General features: G+C 52.7%; 2 protein-coding genes across 4 annotated transcripts; both read left to right on the forward strand.

Moving 5' to 3' along the window:
- Positions 1-2,271: 2,271 nt before the first annotated feature.
- HAUS7 (HAUS augmin like complex subunit 7) lies at positions 2,272-19,919 on the forward strand. 3 transcript variants are annotated; one of them, XM_012757264.3, is made up of 11 exons: positions 2,272-2,490; positions 3,376-3,491; positions 4,167-4,283; positions 5,185-5,252; positions 7,797-7,858; positions 9,342-9,433; positions 9,917-10,075; positions 10,173-10,269; positions 10,747-10,971; positions 12,024-12,138; positions 19,669-19,919. In XM_012757264.3, the coding sequence occupies exons 1-11, from the start codon at positions 2,329-2,331 to the stop codon at positions 19,737-19,739; spliced, it is 1,284 nt and encodes a 427-aa protein (XP_012612718.1). In that variant the 5' UTR covers positions 2,272-2,328; the 3' UTR covers positions 19,740-19,919. The 3 variants fall into 3 exon arrangements, with proteins under 3 accessions (XP_012612718.1, XP_012612720.1, XP_075855840.1); XM_012757266.3 differs by having other exon boundaries at positions 2,272-2,433; XM_075999725.1 differs by lacking the exon at positions 4,167-4,283 and having other exon boundaries at positions 2,273-2,433.
- A 145-nt stretch (positions 19,920-20,064) lies between these two features.
- On the forward strand, positions 20,065-23,225 carry TREX2 (three prime repair exonuclease 2). Its single transcript, XM_075999726.1, has one exon. It carries the CDS (start codon positions 22,283-22,285, stop codon positions 22,991-22,993), a length of 711 nt encoding a protein of 236 aa, XP_075855841.1. The 5' UTR covers positions 20,065-22,282; the 3' UTR covers positions 22,994-23,225.
- The last annotated feature ends 794 nt before the right edge of the window (positions 23,226-24,019 follow it).

Raw genomic sequence — 24,019 nt, forward strand, 5'->3', positions numbered from 1 at the left:
GTATTGAGCTGGAGTCCACTTTTCCAGAAGCTCCTACTGCTGGGCCCCTTCTTCTCCACTTCCTGAGAGGCCCCAGCAGACTCTGTTCCCACTCCAGCCTCCAGCCTTTCTGGTGGAAGATGCCTGAGAGGCACTATGATTCAGAGTGATGTGGGAAGGGAGGCCCGCTGCCTCCTACCCGTGTCTTTAGCAGCCATCTCCGTGAGCTCAGGGCTGGCCAACAGGTCCTCCATGCAAGGGGACGGCCTGCATGATCTCTTGAGATGGTCTTCTGCCCTCAAGGCCAAGTCCTAGCCTATGCCATAGACAGAGGTGCTGAGCTGGGGAAAGATCTGCTTAGCGCACTGGCTCCACAGGGCTGGGCGGAGGAGGGAGATACTCTTCCAGAATACACAAGCTGGTTTCTTCCTGATTCTCAGGAGCAGAGGATATGGGGAGGGTGAGGGGAGGCTGCCACACTGCCGTGGTTTCTCCTGCCAAATTCCCCAGTGCTAGGAAAGATCCACAGAAAAACCCACAAGAATTTGAATGTCTGAGCTGGGGTGGTGATTGAAATGAAATTTTCTAAAAAGAAAGAAAGAAAAACAAAAACAGAAAAAGAGAGAGAAAAGAATTATATAAAAGAAGAAAACAACCTAAAGCCCCTGCCAGCCATCAGCTTTCAGATGGGCCCAAGGCAGCAGATATGTGGAAGGGTGGAGAGGGGCTGCATGGTGCTCTGCAAGTGGCTGGGCCCCTGAATGGGGCTGTTGGGCCTTCTCTCCATGTCCCTTCAGCACAAGTTTGGAGGCTCCATGTCATCAGAACATTCAATAGGGAACAAGGCCCTGCCCCACCCCAGCAGGGCCTGTGTCAGGGCCTCCCAAGGCCAGGCTGAAGTCCCTTCCTGTTACCCCAGATCCTGCCCACTCCTCCCAGGACAAAGCTAAGTCCTCTCTGTCGCTTGGATGACTTAAATGCCTCCTAGCAAGTCCCTGGGTCTCCCTGACTCTAGAGTTGCCTTCTGAACCACCCCCTCCTAGAGATGGCAGGGCAGGCACAAAGGGGCATAGAGTCTGGCAGCAGCTCCTGGCCACAAGCTGTCCTCCAGCTCCTTCCTGCCATGTCCAAGCAGCGCTCCCAGGGTTGGGGGCATTCAGTGGGCTGGGGGCTTGGAACGTGTTGGGGAGGAGGGGCTGATGAATTTCATTCCATACTCATTGACTTTGAAGGGCCTGAGAGATGCAAAGTAGTTGGTAAGTGGACAGGGCAGGAAGGAGCCACAGAAAGACTGGGGGGTTGAGAATAAGGAGAGCAAGGCCACCCAGCATGATGATGATGGTGAACATTTACATGGTGCTTTGACAGGCTAGGCACTGTCCTGGGTATTTCGTAGGAATTATTTTATTATTTTAGAGACAGGGCCTTGCTCTGTTGCCCAGACTGGAGTGGCATGATCATAGTTCACTGCAGCCTCGAACTCCTAGGCTCAAATGATCCTCTTGCCTCAGCCTCCTAAGTAGCCAGAACTACAGGTATGTACCACCATGCCTGGCTAATTTTTAAATTTTTCGTAGAGATGGGGTCTCACTATGTTGCCCAGGCTGGTCTTGAACTTCTGGCCTCAAGTGATCATCCCGCCTCTGGCTCTCAAAGTGCTGGGATTAAAGGCGTGAGCCACCGTGCCCAGCTCATAGAATTATTATCTCATGCCATGCTCATTAGCAACCCAGTGAAGTGGGTGTTTTCATTATCCCAGTAGGTGAGGGCAAGGAGGCACAGACAGGATAGGTAACTGACGCAAAGTCACACAGCTATGTGTAGGCATGGGATTTGAATTCAAGAATCTTCCCTTTAACTATGGCGTGAGCATGGTAAACAGGAGACAGAGCCCTGCGCTGGGAGAGGGAAGCTGAAGTCCCAGTTCCATTCTGCATCCAAGGCTCCCCTTCTTCCTGCTGGGAACCAAGGTCCCCGCAGCTGTGGCCCAGGAGAACCCGAGCGAGGCCGGAGCGTCCCCTCCTGGACAAGCATCGCCTTGACTTGTCCTCCTCCCGGCTGCCAGCAGGGCGACGCCGGCAAGGCCGGCAACAGAGAGCCAGCCGCAGCCCCAGCTCGCCCTGCGTCCCGGTCCCGCCCCGTTCCCCGTGGCCCAGCCCCAGGGTGGCGCCGACTCCCGCCGAACCGCGGCCCAATAGGAAGTCGCGGCGGGCCGCAGCTGCGCTCGCCTGAGGGGTGGCCGCGTCCCCAGCTCAGGCGGGTGGACGGGAAGAGTGCCGGCGCGTGATTGGCAGGCGGGCCGGCCCGTGGGGCCAGGGCGTGGGCGGGGCGCAGCTACGGGCGCGAAACATGGCGGAGCAGGGTTCCGTCGGCGGCGGCGGCGGCGACTACTATGAGGACAAGGGCGACCACAGCGTTTTCCAGGCGGCTGTGGAGGTGTTCGGGAAGCTGAAGGTGCCGCGGACCCAGGAAGCCACCTCGGGCAGGAGGCCGGGCAGGGCCCTGCCTGAGGTCCGGGCGGGCTTGCCGCGGAAGTCGGTGGCGCCGCGCGGCCTCTGCGCCTTGTTACCCTGCAGCGAAGGGCTGCCTGTGGAGCATGCATCTTTGCTCTTTGGGAAGCCCCGGGCCTTCGCGCTTGCTGTTTCCATGGCCCGTGCCTGGTAGTTGGGGCCAGCACCAAGGATGGAACTCTGCAAGACCCGGGCTGGGCGCTTGGAGCGAGTGCAGAGACGGAGGACCAAGGGAGGCCCTGGCCTCGAGGAGCTTGCGGGGTCTGGGGTAGACAGATGGGCAGAACCCAGTGCCACTCTCTCAAATCAGCGAGATGGGGGCTCGGCTTCAGATGCCAGGGGTGGCCTCCAAAACTCCTCAACGCAGCAGTGAGGAAGCTGGGCCCCTAAGTTCAGGGAGCTGTCCCAGGTCCCCTTGGCCCACTGGCCGCTCCCTCTGCCGCGCTTCCCCCCTTCCCTCCCCGCCTCCTCTCCCTCCCCTCCATCTCTCTCCCCTCCTCTTCCTCATCCCTCTCCACTTTGCCTGCCCCGCCCCCATCCCCGCCGCCATACCGCTCCTCCACCACAGGTTCAGTGGTCTCTCCTTCTCTCCCTCCCCTTTCCCTCTGCCCGGGAACCTAGATCTGATGTCTTAGGTGTTGCTTCTAGGGCTTTCTGCCACAAGCGTCCAGAAGGGACACACTTGAAGGCATGGGGGCTGCAAGCCGCAGAAGGTGTGGGTCAAATGAGGGGAAGTGAACTCTTGACAGGATGGAAGGAGAGCTCGAGGGGTGCTGGGCTGCAGGGCGTGTGTGAAGGCAGGCATCATGAAAGCTTACAGAAGCACGTTGGCACCCGTCAGTGGTCGTGCTTCCTAAAGCTTCTGCCTTGCCCTTTCCTTGCTTAGGACCTAAACTGTCCCTTCCTAGAGGGTCTGTATATCACAGAACCAAAGACGATTCAGGAACTGCTGTGTAGCCCCTCAAAGTACCGCTTGGAGATTCTGGAGTGGATGTGTATACGGTAACACCTTGCTTTGTTCCTTTTCCCATCTGGGGGGTACACCCATGCTTCCCAGCCTACCTGGGGAAGATGGGGTTTGTGCTTTCTGTGATAGCTATCCTCCCAGAGGCCTCCCTGAGAGCAAGCTGGTTAGGTGGGAAGTGCTGACTACTGAGCCATGCTCAAATTGGGGGTGAAGTGGATCCCAGCAGTGCCAGGCTAGGCCATCCACCTCCTTGATGCTGTGCTGAGCTGGATTTTGGAGGGTTTTTCTTGCTTTAACTACCAGTTTGGAGATGCTCTACACCAGTCCTCTCAGTCTCAGACTAGGAAGCTAAGGGTCAGGCTGGAGCCATGAACTGTCCCAGGTCTTGCAGTGCAGGAGTGACAACCAGAGCCATGGCAGGGTGGAGCTCAGGCTCTAACAGCCTTGTGGAAAGAGCCTCTTTCTCTGCATGGTGAGGGGGGGGCTGCCATGGTGGCAAGCTCCTAGGGCTTCCTAGCAAGAGCCTGAGGCCTCAGCAGCTGAGGTGATATCCCCAGGACCTCAGTGTTGCACCAGGCATGGAGCTCGGAGCTGGATGTACAGCAGTTGGACTGTGTTGCCCTGAAGGAGGAGAGCCAGTGGGAGGCTTGAGTTGTGTATGGCTTACAAAATGTGTCTGGGTATTACAAGACTTCCTAACTTCCATGCAGTCTGCATCTGGAACCTGTTCTGCCCCCGGGATCACTCTTAAGACAAAATACTTATGAGTGGCCCCTGTCACATGTGTTGGTGTGCTGCTGTCAAGGCAGGGCTGCACCATGCCAAGGGTGAGTAACTAACTGTGACTATAGAGTCTGTCACAGCAGGAGCCCCCAATGGCTTAAAGGAGGGCTCAGTGAGCCTTTTCTGCAAAGGCCCACACAGTCAACATTGTCAGTCTCTGCCATTGTGGCACAGAAATAGCCACAGACAGCATGTGGAGGAATGGGCAGGGCTGAATGCCAGTAAAATTTTATTTACAGAAATGGGGCTTGCTTATGGGCTGACCCGTCTCTGGGAAAAGCTAAGTGTTGACATTCACTAATGGCAGATTATTCTGTGCCAAAGGTGATGGTTGTTCATTCATTAGACACTAACTGGCCACAGTATTAAGCCCCATGAATACAGCATGGAAAGCCAGCTCCTGGCCTTGGCAAGCCTGTGATCTGGGAGATGAGAGCTCAGGAGAAGGAGGTGCCTGAGCCCCACTGGGACAGGGATTCCAAGGTGGCTGTGAGCTACCCAGGGGAGGCCATGTCCTCCAGGAGCTGGCAACTGGGTACACTTGGGCTGGAAGGGAAGAAAGTGCCCCACTCTGGAGGAGCAGGTGCTGGCCTGGGGTTAGTGCCAGAGGGCCTGGTCCACACCCCAAAGCCATCCAGCACCACCATTTCAAGAAAGAGCTCAGAGTGTTGAGGAGTTCTCTCTTTTCCCCTTGTGTGGTCATCTCTCTTTTTTTTAACTGTGAGAAGAATTTTCATTTCAGTATTCAAGTGCACGTTTCTGAGGTAAACTTTTTGAAGTGTTTTTCTTAAGAATTTGTGGGGATGAAATTAACAAGACATAAAATTAACCATTCTATGGTGTCATTTAGTACATATACACAAGCAGTTCACTCCTGAGAGCAAGGGTGGTGAGGGGGATTCTCCAGCCCTCTCAGGCCTCACTGGCTTTGCTGTTTCCTTGCAGGGTTTGTCCCACCTCGCAGGACAAGTTCAGCTTACTAAAGGGAGCCCCAGCAGAGGTGAAGATCCAAGGTAAGTCTTGTTATGGGAGTGCGGAGTTTGGTGGTAAATTCTGGGCAATTCTGAGCTTGCTTATAGCCTCCTTCCTGAGTTGTAGTGAATTTTACACCAGACTGGAGTTTTCTTTTGAATGGTGCACACTCTGTGAATGTTGCTAGAGCCTTCTAAAATCAAGACTTCCTGATTCTAGATATGGTGACAATAAGAGCTCCTCTCACAGGGACCAAGAGCATGTCAGTCCTCTGCAGCACTGGTAGGCAGAGGTGGCGACTGTTGCCAGCAGCATTGGTGGTTCTGTCTCCCCAGCACATGCACACGCTGTCTGCACATGGCGATCTTGGGAGCATGCCTATTGCTCTGTGCTGGGGCTTGTTTTATAACTCTTCTTTTCCATCATTTCTTGGTAAAAACTGTCCTTAACCTGGTAATGACTATTAGATAACTAACTTTTCATCTTCACAATGATGTCTCCAAAAGTCAATGGAATTTCAAAGGTCAAATTTTTCATGGTCCTGTGTTTGTTCTGACTGTTCCTGGGTGGGTAAACTGGACCGCAGAGCCCTGATCTATGCCCCTGGCTGGCATTGCCAAATTAATTATCTGGATAGTCGTCCCCGCAGCTGAACTTGGCCGGAAAAACTGAATGTTTTATCTTGCAGCAGCCTGTAGCCTGGCTTGGGCCACACAGATGTACTGTCCTTGTCCCTAGAGCTGTTGTGTCTGGTACTTGCCTACTAATGGGATCATCCAGAGGCCATAAGATGGCATGTGAATTCTCTGACACACACAGACACACATACTAACCCTGACCTTGGCCCTCAGGCTGGCCCCTAGTCTAGCCACAGCCTTGACTTCACCATTCCTGGCCTCAATTTCCTCTTTTATAAAGTGGGGTTGAAACCCCCAGCCTTGCCTACCTCTTCAGAGTGTGCTGAATGTTGGGTTTATCAAAGAGTGTGAGAGAACCAGGACAAGTAGGGGGCTAGGATAGTTCTATAATTCATATGACAAATATTAAAGGAGCACCTACTGTATACAGGGCACTATTTTAGGTGCTGGGGGTGTAGCAGCAAATTGTGCTGCCTTCCCAGAGCTTACGTGCTAGCCGGGAGAGACAGGCGATGGACGGACAGGGCAGGAAGATCCTCAGAGCATCGGATAGTGAGAAGCGTTGTGAACAGCCAGGCAAGGCCAGAGTGGTACCTGGGTGGCTTTGGGGAAGGGTGGTACTACTGAGGTAAGGTAGCAGGAAGGGAGGAAGTGAGCCGGGCAGGTGGCAGGAGGAATAGTGTTCAGGGTGAGGGAGCAGCGTGTGCAAAGGGCCTGAGATGCGCTTGTGCCTGGCACCTTTGTGGACCAGAGAGGAGGTCCATGTGGCTGGAGTAGACTGGAGAGCAAGGGGAGAGGTCAGGCTGGGTCATGTGAGCCATGGAAGGATACTGGCTCTTACTCTGAGGAAGGCTGGTGCCGGATGTTGGGCCTAACAGGACCCTGGGCCCACTGTGGCAAGAATAGGAGCCCCAGAGGCCCAGGTAGAGGCAGAGACACCAGTGCAGCTCTTGTAGTGGCTGATCCAGGCGAGAGTTGGGGGGCAGCAGAGGGGGAGCACTGGTCAGATCCTGGATTTAGCGTGAGGGGAGGGTTGGCTAGATTCACCGCGCGGGAGAGGCGTCAGGGAGGTCATGATGATTTGGGGTTAAGGACTGTGGGGGGTGGACTTCCTTGGGGAGTACAGTTGGCATTTGTGAAGTACCTGCAGGGTTGCTGAGTGCCTTCACACGGATTCTCTGCTTGCATCTCGTGACCTTCCAAAGCAGGCACCGTGCAGGGTTGCACCTGTTCTGTTGTTGAGGCACATAGGGGTTGGAGAAGGGTCTTGCCTGTGAGGGGATTGAGGGTGTTGCCACAAGGTAGGTGGGGGGATGGGGCTGGCACCACCCCAGGCTTCCTGGCTCGAAGTCCTGGCCTTTCTCTGTATACCAGGCGGTTCCTTGGAAGATGTGTTTGGATGTCCTCTGTGCCATGCAGGAACTCAAGTTCCCTATGTGTAAAATGGAACCAAGGCCCATGTCCTAGGGTTGCTGGTAAGAGACATGGTGTCTCCTACCATGGTGACATGAAAGACCTTTAGGACATCAACACATGTGAGTGGTGGTTCCTTTTGCTTTGGCCTCACGAGGTCTCAGAGGGCGGCACGCAGTGTGTTTCAGAGGCTCCCTAGCCGTCGTCTGCTCTTCAGGCAGTCGACTGTCTTCTACTAAAGCCAGAGTTCGAGAGCCCCGAGTATGGAAGAGTGTGAGCACAATCCCTTAGTGTCAGGTGAGGAAACTGATGCCCAGAGAGTACAGGTCATATGGCAACAGGCAGCTCTGGCACCAGGATATGTCTTCCAGCTACCTCTGGTTCACCCTGGTCTTGGCCTCCTGTGCTAGGCCTGTGGGAACACCCTTACTACAGGAGCCTTGGCACCCTGCGTGTCGCGAGCCTCCTGGATATTTGGTGTCGTCTTCTGTTTGGGTGGGTGCTTACAGTGACAGGGTCGTTGTGCTCCGACAGAGATGGTGAAACTAGGCCACGAGCTGATGCTGTGCACGCCAGACGACCAGGAGCTCCTGAAGGTAAGAGAGGGAGCTCGACTGTCTCCACAGAGGACATGCACACTTTCTGCCCTGGGCTGGGGACCTGGGTGATGCTGGCATGGGGATCAGAGCAGTTTCTGACACTGGTGCTTTTGAGATTCCTCGGGCCCCTGAGCCAGCTGCGTGCCGCTGTTTCTCGAGGTGTCCCTGGGGCAATAGCTGCTAGGATTCTCTTGGGCAGACCCTAGCTGTCCCTTGGGCACAGGGGAGAGGGCGACTATGGAGGTGTAGGCAGATCTCTGGCTGATGATGACCAAAAGGACATAGAATGTGTCCTGTCCTTGGTTGATGACTATATTCTTGCCCAGCACTTTGACAGTAATTGTCACAGCCACTCTCGGCAGTAGGGAGGTGATGGAGGCCCTCCACCCACTGCTAGTCAGAAGAACTCTGCCTGCCCTTAACATTTCTGAATTTTGAAATAATTATTTTCACTTTTGATTATTATGAATAATGCTGCTATGAACATTCTTGTATGACTTTCTGACTGAACACGTCTTGGGAATGTAACCATGTCTGGAATTGTTGGGTCACATGGTAGCTCTATTTGTTTCATAGCAGGATGCTGAAAATAAATGAAGTAGTAAATTGCATTAACTGTTTAAAACTTTGCTGAATTTTTCAAAACAAATACTTATTATTTTATATTTTTTAAAATAAAAATAAAACGGAATGAAAATATGTGAAAATGCCTTTTTTTTTTGGAGACAGAGTCTTGCTCTGTTGCCCAGGCTAGAGTGCCGTGGCGTCAGCGTAGCTCACAGCAATCTCAAACTCCTGGGCTTAAGCAATCCTTCCACCTCAGCCTCCCGAGTAGCTGGGACTACAGGCATGCGCCACCACGCCTGGCTAATTTTTCTAATTTTGGTAGAGACGGGGTCTCGCTCCTGCTCAGGCTGGTCTTGAACTCCTGAGCTCTAGTGATCCTCCTGACTTGGCCTCTCAGAGTGCTGGGATGACAGGCATGAGCCACCGTGCCTGGCCTGAAAATAGTTTGAAAAAGGGTACTACCTAACGTGGGTACTGAGGTGGAAGTTGTTTGCCATGCACCTTGCCCCATCACAGCGGCTTCAGCCATTCCTGGCCTTGTCCTGGAGGTCACCCTGATGAATGGGCCACCATCAGGTCCCTGTGGGCTGTGTTCTGTCTTAGTAGGCCCTGCTGCATGTCACATACCCACTCAGTAAGCTGTGCTGTTAGCTCTGTGATAAGCACACACTCCTATATGTTTCTGCAGCACCTGGCATGTTCCAAAGTGTGGTCCTAGGCGTCATGGCAGCCTGAGGCAGGGGCCAGGCAGGGAGCACTTGATGGCGGAAGCCTTTGAGGCCAAAGTCCCTGAGCTAGTCCAAGATGTGGCCAGGCAGGGGCAGAGGTGGCATGTAGGGCAGGGGTGCCTGGAGCAGCTGCCTTGGCCTAGTTGAGGTCTTGCCAGTGAATATATGTGGCCTTCCGTGCCCAGGGCTGTGCCTGTGCCCAGAAGCAGCTGCACTTCATGGACCAGTTGCTAGATGCAGTCCAGAGCCTGACCATTGGATACTCCAATTGCTCAAGGTAAACATTCGGATGGCCCAGATAGGTGCCCTGGACAGTCTTGTCTTGGTCCTAGATCTGGAGCTCATGGGACTGGGGGTGTGTCTGTAGCTGGAGTCTCACTCCTCATCTGGGGGCAGCAGCTTGCTGGCAGCAGCTACCTGCTGGCCCAGGATCTAAGGATGCCATATGAGGCAGGACATCCCTCTTGGGGATCTGGCTGGCCAGTCTAGGCTAAGGAGTTTATGGGCAAGGGGTGGCTGTGTACTAAGGATGCCAGGCTGCTGCCCAAGGTCCCAGGTGTGAGTTGGAAGGAGTGGTGTGGGTCTGGGAGAAGATGGGCCAGACACGTTGGAGGTGGATGAGCACCTGAAGTAGTGGGGCTCCTTTTCCTGGCCTCGGCCTGGTCTTTTTCTGCCTCTTGGATCTTCCATGTGGGACCAGGGGCCTGCTGGGTCAGTGCTGCAGCCTGTGATGGCGGGGCCCTGGGGGCTGCCTTTGCAGGCTGAAAGAGCACTTCAAGGACACCACGGAGAAGAATGAGGCATTGCTGGAGGAGCTCTTCTCTAGCCCCCACCTGCAGGCGCTCCTGAACCCCAAGTGTGACCCACAGCACCTGGACATGCAGTCCCTCCTCGACAAGCAGAGTGACGACTGGCAGCGGTATGTTCCTGTCCTAGCTCCAGCCCCACCTGGTTCTGTTACCACAGACACTCATGGTGGTGTGGAGCTGGAAATGTCCCCCTTTCTCTTCCTGTAGGGACAGCCCCTCTGCCAAGTCTGAGGAGGAGAAGGTGACGGAGCTGGCCAGGCAGCTACAGGAGAGCACTGCCAAGCTGCAGGCGCTCAGAGTGGAGGTGAGGGGTGCCTGCTGCTAGGAGCAGTGAGGCTTGGGGGGCCCATTTTGTGTCCTAGGGCAATTGATGTCACCTCCCCTAGCATGTGAGGCTTAAGGGAGGTGACTCATACACAGTGCCCAACAGGTTCTAGAATGCTGCAGGTTCTCACTCCACACAAAGGTGGGGGTGCCAAGGCTGGGCCTGGGGATCAAAGTTCTGTGTGCAAGCTTGGAAACTTGCCTGAGGTCCCTGCTTGCCTGTGCCTTGTCACATGTGGCCCTCTCGGCAGCTTTTGGCGCAACCTCTTTCTATGCTTATGAAAAAGACTGAGGCCCATGCTAGTGTAAGTGGCAGGATTGAGGCCTGAAGCCAGCAGGAAGGTCTTGCTCTAAGCTGAATTGCTCCATTCAGCCTGTCTGTCTGCTGTCATCCCTGCATGGTGTGGCCGGCCAGGCAGGGGCAGTTTCGAAGGACTCTCTGCCTCTGGCTTTGCAGTGCTTTGCGCAGCACAAGCAAGGGGCCACTGTGGGTGGAGCCGACACCAGCACCCTGGACCAGAAGCTGCGCCTGGTCATCTCTGACTTCCACCAGCTCATCTTGGCTTTCCTCCAAGTCTACGACAATGAGCTGGGTGAGTGCTGCCAGCGCCCAGGCCCCAACCTCCACCTGTGCGGCCCCATCGTCCAGGCCGTGTACCAGTCTCTGACTTCCTGCAGCCAAGTAAGAATTGTCCTCCCCTCTCCCCTGCCCTGCCTTGTTCACTCATACTGACAGCTCACACCCTCCCTGGGCCTGATGAGGGACCTGAGGGCTGGGCTGAGGGGCTGAGAGGGGCTTGCCCTGGGTTCCCTGCAAGCCAGCATGTGGCAAGGCTCTGGGCTCCAGGCCTGGGACCTTCAGTGGGTTGGGCCAAATGCTTCTCTTGGTGTCATAGAAGGAGGGCACTTGTGTGGTGGAGGGGTGATGTGGGTATTGCCCCCAAACCCACCGCACTTCAGGTATTAACTAAGTCAAGACTCTGGGCTCTGAAGAGGTTTGCACACTGCCTGTGTTAGGTCCTACTTGCCGTGGTATGTGACCTTATCCCAGCCTCCAGCTTCCGTCTTTATATTGGTCTCATTCTGTTTTCACATTATACCCAAACAAATGAAGATCTATTCATTCTTGTACATGACCAAGAACTGTGCCAGACAGGCAGACAAATGCTTGCCTGTCTGTGCCCATGACCAGCTCTGGCAAGACAGGAGAAAGTGGTCTCCCACTGCCATGCTAAGTAGGTGTTTACTTGTTGCGTTGTTCCACCTTTCAGAACCCCAGAGGCCAACCTAAAAAGCTAAGATTGGTTATGATTATCACACTTGCTGTATGCAGAACTCTGGTTTTGGCTCAAGTGTTTCATACCATTTATTTTGGTTTTTTAATGGAGAGGCTCCAAGACTTCACAACCTCTGACTACCCTGTCTTGTAAGACCTTCCAACATGGATAATTAGGGCACAGGCCTCTCCTGCCCTTTTTTCTTGGGCCATTTGCCTTACTCGGTCTGGGAGGACATGTAGTGCTGACTGGCATGTCACTAGGCACTGAAGGTTACCAGAGCAGCATCATAGTATGGCATCCCCACCAGGCCAGGAGGAAGGGGACTTAGATCTGAGAACTCTGTCTTTGGGGGCGAATGCTACATGCTCAGTGTGAACTTGGGTGGGAAGTAGGAGATGCTATCTCTAGGTCAAACCAGCAGCATTTAATGCCCAGATGCTCCCTCCCTCCCCAGCTATTAAAAGCAGTTGTGAAGGTTGCTGACACCTCTGTGAAAGCAGTGGAGACAGTGAGGAAGCAGCAGGGCGAGCAGATCTGCTGGGGCAGTGACAACTCTGTGATGAGTCTAGGTATGTGGTCGCCCTCTTGGCTTCTTTTTTGCGCACACCAGCACTTGGGGAGCATGTTTTCCTTTCCTTGAAAAAAACACTTTCAACGGATTATAAAATATATTTATTGCAGAAAATTCAGGTAACCCACAGGCCTGCAGAGCTAAAAATAAAAATGACCCTGGCGACCCACAGGTGGTTGGTGTTAATAGTATTTTGGTCTATTTCTCTCCATTCTTTTTCCTGTTACCATTTTTTTAAAGTTAAATGTACTCATAAGATGGGTATTATGTTTTATATTATGTTCTTTTCCTTTGACTTCATTTGAAGTATTTTCCCATTTTTCCTAAGTCACATTTTTAATTTGCAAATATTTTTCTAATCAAGTACCTGCTAACATTTGCTTAACATTTTCTATTACTCAATCTGCAGGTCAGTTTCAGTTTTTACTATTACACATACTGCTATGGCAGGATTTATAATAGTGAGAAAATGGAAATGGTCTCGAGTTCTAAGGTCAGGTAATGCTCGGGTAACTAATGCTGTGTCTACATGGTGGGGATCGCATCCGTTGTTTAGAGTTGGTTATGAGAATGTGAGGAAATGCATAGTATAAAATGTTAAACGAAAAATGCAAGTGAAGAAATGAAATATACAGTATAATCTCCCCTTTCTAAGGAAAACAAATGTAGAAGAAATCCTTGAAGGAAACGAGTCAGAACACGGATGCTGGTTCTGAAGTGTTGGAACCGGCCTCGGCTCTAGTCTTCAGACATTCTCCGATGAGTGTGCATTACTTGGGTTACATTTCTCCTTGATTTTCAATCTTAAAGAAAAATGCACAGTGAATATGTTTAGACATTCATCTTCTATTATGTCCTTAAGACAGAGTTCCTGAGGGGTTAGTGGTGCCAGGTCATTAGGCTCAAATGATTTCCCTTTTACTGTGTCCTCAGCAGCCTTGCATTTGATTCTTTTCACAGTTTTGCTGCTGTGTAGGTGCACAATTGTATCTGAATTCAATTTCAATTAAATTTTCCTTCTGAATAATTTTTTTAATTGTGGAAATACACTTTAAGAAAAATTTTTTCTGTTGGTTTCTTGAGCATATTTTTAATATTGTTTTAAAAGCCCTTTGTCTATAAAAATAAAGAATATCCAGTATATAGATGACAAAAAAAGAAAAAGAAAAACAGCATCTCCGGAGGAGTCTCAACTTACAGGGCCAGAAATACAAACTGGTTTGGTATTTTCTCTGTGCTACATCAAACCTCCTTCGTTCTACTTCAGATGATTTCAAAGTGAATACTTGTGTCACCATAGCCCAGGTTGAAAAGTGGGACATGGCTAGCATTTCCCATGTGCCTCTTTTGATCGTAATCCTCTCCTGCCTCCAGATAACTGCTTTCCTGACTTGGTGACAGTTATTTCTTTGTGAGATTCACCTATATTGTGTGGATCTGTAATTTGTTCATTTTCATTGCCATTTAGCACGAGTCAGGAAACTTTTCCTGTAAAGGGTCCTATAGTAAATATTTTAGGCATTACAGGCTCCATGGTCTCTGTGGCAACTACTCAACTTTGCTATTGTCACAGGAAAGCAGCCATAGAGGATGCATAGATGAGAGAGTCTGGCTGTGTTTCTGGAAAACCTCACTTATAAAAGCAGGTGATGGACTGTAGTTTGCCAACTCATGCTACGTAGTGTTACCTTGGAGGCCTACACTGCGCAGTGCTCATCCGTTCTACTGTTGGTGCATGTGTGGGTTGTTCCAGTGTCTTCAGTGTGACTTGGTCCTGCCATGTTGCCCGTCCCCCACCAGTAGTGCATGAGCCATCCCTTTGCTTCACACCCCCACCACACTCACTGGCTGTAGGTGTGTACTCATGTTGGTAGGTGTGTACTGTATTTCATTGCATCTTTATTTTGCATTTCATTGGTTACCAACAAGGTTGTAACTTTTCATACCTTTATTGACCGTTGATGTTTTCTCTTATGTGAAGTGCCTGTTTCAAGTCTTGTTCATCTTTCTGTTGGGTTGGTTGTCTCTTTCTCATCGATTTGCAGCCCTTTTTGTGTTCTGGACACGACTTTTTGCACGTTCAGTGTATCGCATGTATCTGTTTCCACTGTGTGGCTTAGCTCTTCACACCTTTCCTGTGGTCCTGTGGTCCTTTCCCGTACAGTAGCTTTCCATTTGAATGTAGTGAGATGTAGCCATCATTTCTTTATGGGCAGGCCTCCTGTGTCTCACTGATGAATACTTTTCTACTCCAGCGTCCTGAAGATACTTTCTTATATTGTCTTCCAAAAACTGCATAGTATAACCTTCTTCAGTTAGGTCAGTAATCTTCCAAGAGTTGAATCTTGGTGTAGTGTGAGGTGTGGGTCCACATTTGTCTCAGCACCATTGAATGGAATTTACTCTCCCGGTTGGTCTGTAATACTGCCACCTCTGTTAGTTACCATGTGCCCACACACGTGTGGGTTTCCAGGCTCTCTATTCTTTTTTTTTTTTAAAATCTCTGCACTAATACCACATTTCAGGAGGTTAGAAAATAAATCCAAAGAAAGAGGATAAAGCCAATTTTCCTATTTTACTCTTCTTCATTTTTTTTTTTTTTTTTTTTTTTTTTTTTTTTTTTTTAGAGATGGGGTCTCACTCTTGCTCAGGCTGGTTTCGAACTCCTGACCATGAGCAATCCGCCCGCCTCGGCCTCCCAGAGTGCTAGGATTACAGGCGTGAGCCACCGCGCCCGGCCGATTTTTAACAATAACAGCTTATATTCACTTATATTCACATAACGTTTACCGTTTGAAAAGTGTACAATTCAGCAGCTTTTAAGATATTTATAGCATTCTGTAACCATCACCACTACCTAAGTCTAGGACATTTTCATCACCCCCAAAAGAAATCCCATACCATTAGCAATCAGTCCCCACTCCCCTAGCCCAGCTCCTGGCAACCACCAATCTGCCATCTGTCTCTGCAGATTTGCCTGTCTGGACATTGCTATAAATGGGATCACATGACATGTGGCCTTTTGTGTCTGGCTTCTTTCACTGAGCATGATATTTTGTAAGGTTTATCCATGTACTCCACTCCTTTCTGGGACTCAATGATAGTCCCTTGTTTGGATACACTACCTTCTGTTTATCCATTTACCCGTCAGTACACATGTGGTTGTTCCTACCTTCTGGCAGTTACAAATAATGCTGCTATGAATATGTGCACAAGTGTGTGTGTGAGCTGGGGTTTTCAGTTCGTTGGGCTACATACCCAGGAATAGGATTTCTGGGTCACATAGTGACTCTATATTTAACTTTTTGAGGTATTGCCAGACTGTTTTATCTGTTCTTCCAATCTCGACCTTTTCACCACAGACTGTTTTATCTGTTCTACCAGTCTCGACCTTTTCACCGCGTTGTTTCATCCATTTATACTTAACGTAAATACCGATAATCCTCTAGTCCTCTTATTTCTTTAGTATTAAATAGATATTTTCTAGCATACCATTTTCATTGCTTTATTGTTTCTTTAACTCTATTTTTTTAAAGTTATTTTCTTAGTGATTGACCTTAGAATTACAATTGACATCTTAAACAGTCGAGTACCGAGTTCATTTCAACAGTACACAGAAACGTTGCTCTAACACAGCTTTCTTCCTTCTCCTCTCCTTTGTGCTGTTATTTTATACAAATCACAACTTTATGTATTGTATGCCTGTCAACATAGATTTATAATTATTGCTTTATGTAATTGTAGCACATAGGGGAAGAAAAGAGTCACAAATAAAAATACTTACTTTTTAAAAATACTTACTTTTTATATTTACCTGTGTTGTTACCTTTATTGGAGTTCTTTATTTCTTCATGGATTTGAGTTACTGTCTAGTGTCCCTTCATTTCAGCCTAGAAGACTACATTTAGAATTTCTTTTTTTTTTTTCTTTACATCCACAACGTTTGCAGCATACCTTTAGTATTTCTTAAAGGGAAGGTCTACTAGTGACGAACTTCCTCAGTTTTTGTTTATCTGGGAATATCTTAATTTCTCCTTCGTCTTTGAAGGTAATCTTGCTGGATATAGAATTCCTGGTGGACAGTTCTTTTCTTTTGTACTTTGAATATGTTATCCCACTATTTCTGGCCTTCGTAACTTCTGACATGAAATTAGCTCGCCATCTTATTGAGGACCATTGTACACGATAAATCTCTTCACTTGTTTTTAAAATTCTGTTGGTCTCTGGCTTTTGATATTTTGATTATAATGTCTCTGTGTGAATGGCTTTGAGTTTATCCCATTTGGAGCTTTTTGGATGTGGAAAATCATATTTTTCATCAACATTCAACTGAGCAGTTGACAGCTCTTTCTTCTTTACTTTGTGCTTATTCACAGCCTCAAGGGCAGCCAGAAAGGAGCTCAGGGTCTTCCAGGTCTTCCCTGGGCATTTTCACAGCCCTAGGCATGCACATGGCCTTCCTGGGTCCCAAGACTATGTCAGAGCTTCTCAGAGCCCTTGTGGACAGCTCCTTCCCCAGCCTTTCCTCTCTGGCTTATGGTCAGTCTTTTGTTTGCAGCAGCAACCAAGGCATTTACCTAGAAATATTTTCCACTGATGTGCCCTCAAGTAGTGGCTTTGGGTCATACAGCCCCTGATCCCTCCTTTGGTGACTGTCTTTGGATGAACTCTCCAGCCTACCCTCTCCTCGGGCAGCTTCCCTTCTCACTGCTTTTGGCCTTGGCGCATGCCTGCCACATGAGTGCCACATGGGCACTCAGTAGTCATTTCTTGCTGACTGAACTGCACCAGAATCCTCCACTTTAAAATTTATTATAGCATTTATTCTAGTAACCACTGTCACTAGGACTCTCACCCCAGTGTGTAGAATTGCTGTTAATAAACTGTGTGTAATCCATGCCGTCATTATTATAGTAATGATCATTAGTATCCTAATAGTGTGCCACCTTACCCGTGACTGTGGCACCATGAGACTGGTGACAGGTTTTGCTTTTCAGATAGGCATTGTGTGCGTCAGGCTGTGCGAATCGGCAGCACTTTGTTGGCAGGGAAGCCTGTGCTCACCCTCAAGCCCCGGCCACCTCGGGGTCTGGAGAGATGTGAGGAGAGCAGGGCCAGCAGGGCGCTGACCTCTTTCGTGGCTCTGGACTCGGCTCCCGTCAAGGCACCTTCCTGATTTGGTTTGCGATAAATTCCTAGGCTTGAGACATGCCCAAAGAAGGGAGCCAGCATCAAATGCACACCAAAGGCCACTTGGAACTGTCATTTACTTGTCCCTTTCTTAATTGACACATTGAGGGCCTTGGTCTCGATGACCTCCTCAAGCCCTGCTACCATGGAAGATCCGTGTTGCTGTGCTATTTCCCCTCCCACCTATCTGCGTGCCAGTGGCCAGGCTGTATTGGTGGCATGTCCCCAAATATTGAAGGGAGGGACCCAGTGTGCCTGCTAGGCCCGTGCCTGGATATGTGGCCTCATGTGAGCAGGGAGGGAGGGCCTTGGCGGTGTGGGCTGGCAGCTTGTCCCATTGTCATTCCCCACACACTGGGTGTCATCATCCTGATCGGGTGCACCTGCAATCTCGTTTGCCTCCCAGGGCCCCTGAGGGCTCACTGCCATGAAAATATCGATGTGTTTAGAAGCGAAGCAACCCTCTCAGTGCTGGGAAGAGGGGAGGGCAGTTGAGGGCACCACCACAGGAGAGATGTTAACAGGTTCTGGAAGGCAGAAAGTGAACAGCATAATGGCTGGGGACAGCTGCAGCAAGAGGACAGCCCCAGGGAGCAGCTGGGGAGCCCTGGGAGGGGCAGTGGTGAGTAGACTGGAAGAAGAGGGCGGAAGCGCAGAAAATTATTGAAATGAATAAGCAAACTAGGCTCCTCCAAACTCCTGCTAAGGAGAGATGCCGCAGGAAGCAGGTGGCCCCACCACAGCAGAGCAGGGGCCACGCCAGCTATCCAGGCCCCCTCTCCCAACCCCAGCGGCTGTCTAGGGCTAGCAGAAGAGAACCAGCACCATGCAAGAGAGAAGAAAGACCTGGGTAAGCAGGAAATGTGAGTGAACATACTAATTGTAACATCCACATGTGCCTGCAAAGCAGTGAAAACCCAGCAGTGAGGAAAGACTAGAAAACAAAACGAGGTGGCAACTGTAAGAGTACAGAGAAAAGAGACAGAACAATGGACACGGGTAAGCAACATGGAGGCCCAAACTCGGTGGCGACCGAACACACCAGAGAGAGATGAAGGGAGATGGAGGCAGGGGTTGCCCAGAAAGTGACAGGCAAAGCAGACTGAGTCAGCTGAGTGAGGCTTCAGATTCCCAAAGCAGGACAGATGGAACCCACAAGATGTGTCCCAGGATCCAGCCTTCTGTGATCTGGAGGACCAGGGTCACAGTGCTGGAACCAAAGCTTGGAAAAAGAGACCCTGTTGCCTCAGAGGAGCAACCCTGGGGGCACTTCCCCTGAGTTAGGCCAAGCGTGAGGGCAACACTCAAGGCCTAGGCCAGGGCCGAGAGGTGCCAACTGACAACTGCCCCTGGGGAGGCCAGAGGGTTTGATGAAGGCAGATGCCACCCAAAGCAAAGGCAGTCTAGCACCTAGGGAAAGACTAGAGAAATGGAGGTCTCGAGAGGAAGCCCCTAAACTGGGACACCATTGAATGCGTTGATGGCAAGTGGAGAAGGTCCTGGGGGTGCGGTTCATGCTGGGTTGAGCATAGCCCCTGCTCTGCAAGGAGGAGCCTACCCACTCAGCACCCTGAGGCCCACCGCTCTGAGGCACACCCATGATTCCTAGCTTCAGAGTCACCCTCGGGATTGGCAGAGGATGACAAATTCGGGCTGTCACAGCACCTAATGTCAGTGTTAATGACCTGACCTGTGGAAGGGGAGAGGCTGAGCAGGACCGGGAGTCCTGTGTACTTAGTGGAAAACACAAAAGCAGAGCTGACTCTCTGTGGGGGCATGGAAGCGAGCAGAAGCCCCTCAAGTCACACCCAGAAGTCATTGTCTCAGGTTGTTGCCTCTAGAGGCCGGTGTCATGGCAGCCCTGGTGCCCTCTCCTCGCCCTGAGAGCCAGGTGGCATGGGTCACAGCAGTGGCCTCAGGGTTGGGTGGGTGGTGGAGACTGGTGGTGTTCAGCTAGGGCCTTAGGGCTGTTCCATGCCATTGGATTTGTCACTGTGTACACATACTGTTCATCTGGTTAAAATTGAATACACCACCAACATCAGAACATTCCCTGGCTCCTTGCTGGGCCGTGGGCAGCTGGCTGAGGCCGCATCCCAGGGCCCCTGAGCTACCAGCCTAGCTCCCAGGAGCGACCCCCTTAGCAGCTCCCAGCTTAGCCATTTCCCTGTTGCCGGTGGTGCCTGGGGCCTGACGAGGGTCCACCAGGGAGGACATGTGGCTGGGTGGGCTGAGGGGGCAGGAGGTGACCCTCCCATGGATTGCCCACCTCTGCCTCTTCGTGGCCGGGAAGCACTAGATTCACTTTGCTGTTTATGTTTTTTTCTTTCCTCTGCAGCCACCAAAATAGATGAACTAACTCAGAAATATAAGGTCTTCAACGACAGCCTGCACAAGGGCGTAGGCTAGCGCGGGAGCAGGAAGCCGTCCCTGAGCCCAGGGCGGCTGGCTGGGCAGAGCCAAGTGGAGAAGCTGAGCGGCCGAGCTATTCTCTGGGCAGGGCCCAAGGTGCCCTGGGAGGGAGGGAAGGTCGTGGGGCTGGGCAGAGGGGTTCGAACTGGGCACAAAGGAAACCTCAGGCTCTAAGAAGTCGCCTCTAGCCTTTTTGTGTCCGCGGCTCCGCATCACTTTCTTCCCCTCTGGCCAGGACTGCCCAGTGTCCCAGGTCCAGGCCAGCTTGCTGCAGCCCTCCAGCTGCCCTGGCAGGTCTGGGCTGTCTCTCCCTGTTGCTTCCATTCTCTCTTGTTGTTGCCAGCTGTCCCCTCCCCTGGCTGGCCTTGGGTTCCTGGACAAGGCCTGTGCTCCTGGATCTGGCAGACAGGGCACCTGCTCCCTCCTTCCCCTGCCTTCCTCTGCATGGTGCTCAGCACAGACTGGGGAATTCCTGACAGTGGCCTGACTGGTTGTCCAGGAAGCTGCTCTCTGGGCTTCGCAGGGTGACCCAGAACCTCCCTGAGCAGTGTGCCCATCACAGCCACCTCCCTCCTTGGGAGCACAGGAACAGACAGGCACAACCAGTGGAGCCTCTGCCTCCCTTGGCTGCTGTGGGTCCAGGAGCAAAAGGTTCTCTCTTGCACCTGCTGCTGCACACCCTGCCTGTTCCCTGCACTGTCACCTCTGCGTCCCCAGGTTCTCCTGCAGGCACTCAAGGCAAGGAGAGCATGGGGAGCCGGGCACCAGGCCTCTCCTGCCCTGTCTCCAGACTGCTGCTATGGGAGGTGGTTGGAGAGGCAGGCATGTGGTCACTACTGTCCACGTATGCCAACTGCTTTATAGGCCAAGGGACTCACATTGGTTGCCTCCCTGTGCCCCAAGCGCTGGTGCATGTTGCTATGGAATGAGGTGCTCAGGACACTGCCACTTCCTGGGCCAGGTTGTACCTAGCCCCCCTCCCATACTGCCAGTGCCCTGCACCTGGAGTGGGTGCTCCTATATTCCTGGGGCTCCCACCCAACGTTTGCGGTGCTCATCTCAGCTGCCTGGCCGTCTTCCCTGGCAGCCTCTACTAGGCGCTTGTTAGACATTAGGGGTCATTACAGCCTTGAAGCAGATACCATCTCCTTCCTGGTAGAAAAATGAGCCCACAAGGTGGGTAAGCTGCAGCCGGGCAGTGTGTGGGCTGCCCTGAAGTCACCGCTGCTCACAGGGGTGACACTAAGGCCCCCATCCTGAGTACCCCTTCCCCTTTGTAGGCTGAGCACACTCCTGAGCTTGCTTCAGCCTCCCAAGGGGCAGCCTGTTCTCCAGTGATGGGGGAAACTGAGACCTGCCCTTTGTGTGGAACATCCCAGCATGGGGGTAGGCATTGACCTTGGGCCTGCCAGGCCTGGCAGCCACAGGCTGGCCCCTGCCAGACTTGGAGGTGGGCTGAGTGAAGGGCATGGCCTTCTGCACTGCCTGGGCTTCCTTGTGCCTGTGAGGAACTCCAGGGAGCCCATGTGGCCCCAGAGCCTGCTGTCCCTTCTGTAAACATGAGGCGCGTGTCCCAGTGGCTGTGAGCGAGTGAGGGGGCGGCAAGCAAGCCGGCTGCACAAGTCCTGCAGCCCCAGGTTCCTCATTGCCCAACAGGCAGCTGGGGGCGGGCCGCAGCTGCTGGTTAAAGGCTGCCTGGAGCAGCCTGTTTGGAGACAGGTGCCCAACAGCAGCCGAGGAAGCCAGCCAGTGCTCGCCCAGGTAAGCCAGCATGCTAAGGTTGGTGAGGACAGCCGCTAGGAACCTGGGGGCAGGCAGAGGCCAGTTTGGGGCTGGCACCTGTGTGGCAGGGAGAAGGCCAGGAGATACTGAGCCCAGGAGAAGTTGGGGTCACTGCACAGGAGCTAATTCCAAGGGTGGAGACCCAAGGGTGCTATACCTGAGGCCCCAGCTGTGGTGTTTGGGTGAAGGGGATGGGCCTTGCCAAGGCGCTATCACTGGGCTGCATCTTCCTCCCCACAGCTCTGATGGGGACTGTGACTGTACCTGGAGGCAGAGGGCAAGGGTCTCTCTCTGAGGCCTGCCTTTTGCTCTTAGGTGGCAGGAGTGGGGCTGGCTAGGGAGGGACCCAAGGGACAGAATGGAGGGGAGTGATGATTCCTTAGAAAGTCCCATCCTGGACAGAAGTTACAGATCCTGGTTGCTGGATCCCAGCCCTGGAGGTCCCTTCAAAGTTTCCCTGGATATGGGCCTTAGAAACCATTCCTAGAGCCCAAAGTGGGGTGAGGGTGGCAGGAAGTGAGACCCAGGCCAGGCGCAGTGCCGTGGGAGGATGGCTTGAGGACAGGAGTATAATACCAGCATGGGCAACATAGCAAGACCTTGTCTGTACAGAAAATAAAAAGAAAAGGAAATGAGGCCCAGAGGGGTTGGAGCTTTGGCCAGAGAGAGGGCCCAGGTGTCCCCATCCCTTTAGCCCTCAGACCTTGTGCCTCTTGCTCTGGCAGCTTGAGGCCTTGCCATCCTTGTGCCAAATCGCCATGTCTGAGGCACCCCGGGCCGAGACGTTTGTCTTCTTGGACCTGGAAGCCACAGGGCTCCCCAGCACGGAGCCTGAGATCGCTGAGATATCCCTCTTTGCCGTCCACCGCTCCTGCCTGGAGAATCCGGAGCACGACGAATCTGGTGCCCCTGTGCTGCCCCGGATCCTGGACAAGCTCACTCTGTGCATGTGCCCGGAGCGTGCCTTCACCGCCAAGGCCAGCGAGATCACTGGCCTGAGCAGGGAAGGCCTGCTGCATTGCCAGAAACCTGGCTTTGACCACACCGTAGCGCGGATGCTGCAGGCCTTCCTGAGCCGCCAGGCCGGCCCCATCTGCCTTGTGGCCCACAACGGTTTCGATTATGACTTTCCCCTGCTGTGTACCGAGCTGCTGCGCCTGGGTGCCCGCCTGCCCCAGGACACCATCTGTCTGGACACGTTGCCTGCGCTGCGGGGCCTGGACGGTGCCCATGGACATGGCACCCGGGCCCAGGGCCGCAAGGGCTACAGCCTGGGCAGTCTCTTCCACCGCTACTTCCAGGCCGAGCCAAGCGCAGCCCATTCGGCTGAGGGCGATGTGCATACCCTGCTCCTGATCTTCTTGCACCGCGCGGCTGAGCTGCTCGCCTGGGCAGATGAGCAGGCCCGCAGCTGGGCCCATGTTGAGCCCATGTACTTGCCACCTGATGCCCCACACCTGGAGGCCTGAGCACCAGCAGCACAGATGCTCCCTGCCCACGGGCAGCACCAGCCTCAAACGCTCAGTCGGGCTCTGAGCAGAGCCTTGCTGCCCCTCCCCCAGCTATTCTTGGTGGATAACCCCAGGTCCATACACCTGCCAGGCCTCCTGGGCCTGGCCCGACCAGCCATGCAGCCCAGAGCCCCACCCCAGGGCCGCACTGCTGCCCTTCACCGTGTTTCTCAATAAACATTGCCAACTACTCACAGCTGACTTATTGGCCAGACACTTGGGGCCAGGCTCCCCCGACACCTGGCCTGCAGAGACTGGAGCAGAGACCCCCCAGGGCCACCCCACTGTGTCCTGTCCCTGCAGTGACCTCCACGGGTGGGGGGGCATCAAGGCTCCTAGGCTAGTCCGAGGGGCTGGTGGGTTGGGGCTGTGACCTCTGAGCCACAGGCCGTCTCCCTGGCTGGTCTCCTACAGTCCCCTGAGCATTGCCCTACCTGCACTGCCACCCCAGAGACCTAAGAAATCCATGCATAAGGCCTTAAGCCTTTGCCTGGGTGCAAAGTCCAGCTCCAGTACTTGCCGCTGGGGGACCTGGAACCTCTGTCCCTGCTCTGTGAAGTGGTAGTAGGGTGAAATGTATGTACACACATGCATACATGCATGCTGAGTGGCAGGAGGGTGTGCTTCAGTGTGTGGGGTGGGGTGCACTGAGGCAGGCACAGAGGAGAGGTGGTGAGAATGATGTCTGGAAAAGAGTCTGTCCTGGGCCCCCTGTCCCTTGTGGCTGGCTTTGGGTTACTGGCTAACCTGCGTTGGGGCCCCACCCTGAGGCACTCCCAGTCTCGTGGGGAGGCCTCATGGGCAAGGAAAGACTTGTGTAACCAAATGCAGGAGCAGGTAAGAAGGGGTAGGATAGGTTGGGTGGCCACACCTGAGAGTGACTCGCATGAGCAAAGCCTCCAGCCTTGAGACAGCCAGGCCTGTTTGGGGAACCCTAAGTAGGTCAAAATGACTAGAGCCACTGCAATGTGCGAGGTGGCAGGA

Source organism: Microcebus murinus, unplaced genomic scaffold (genome assembly GCF_040939455.1).
Source record: "Microcebus murinus isolate Inina unplaced genomic scaffold, M.murinus_Inina_mat1.0 scaf003_hap2_Mmur4.0, whole genome shotgun sequence".
In the NCBI taxonomy this organism is placed as follows: Eukaryota; Metazoa; Chordata; class Mammalia; order Primates; family Cheirogaleidae; genus Microcebus; species Microcebus murinus.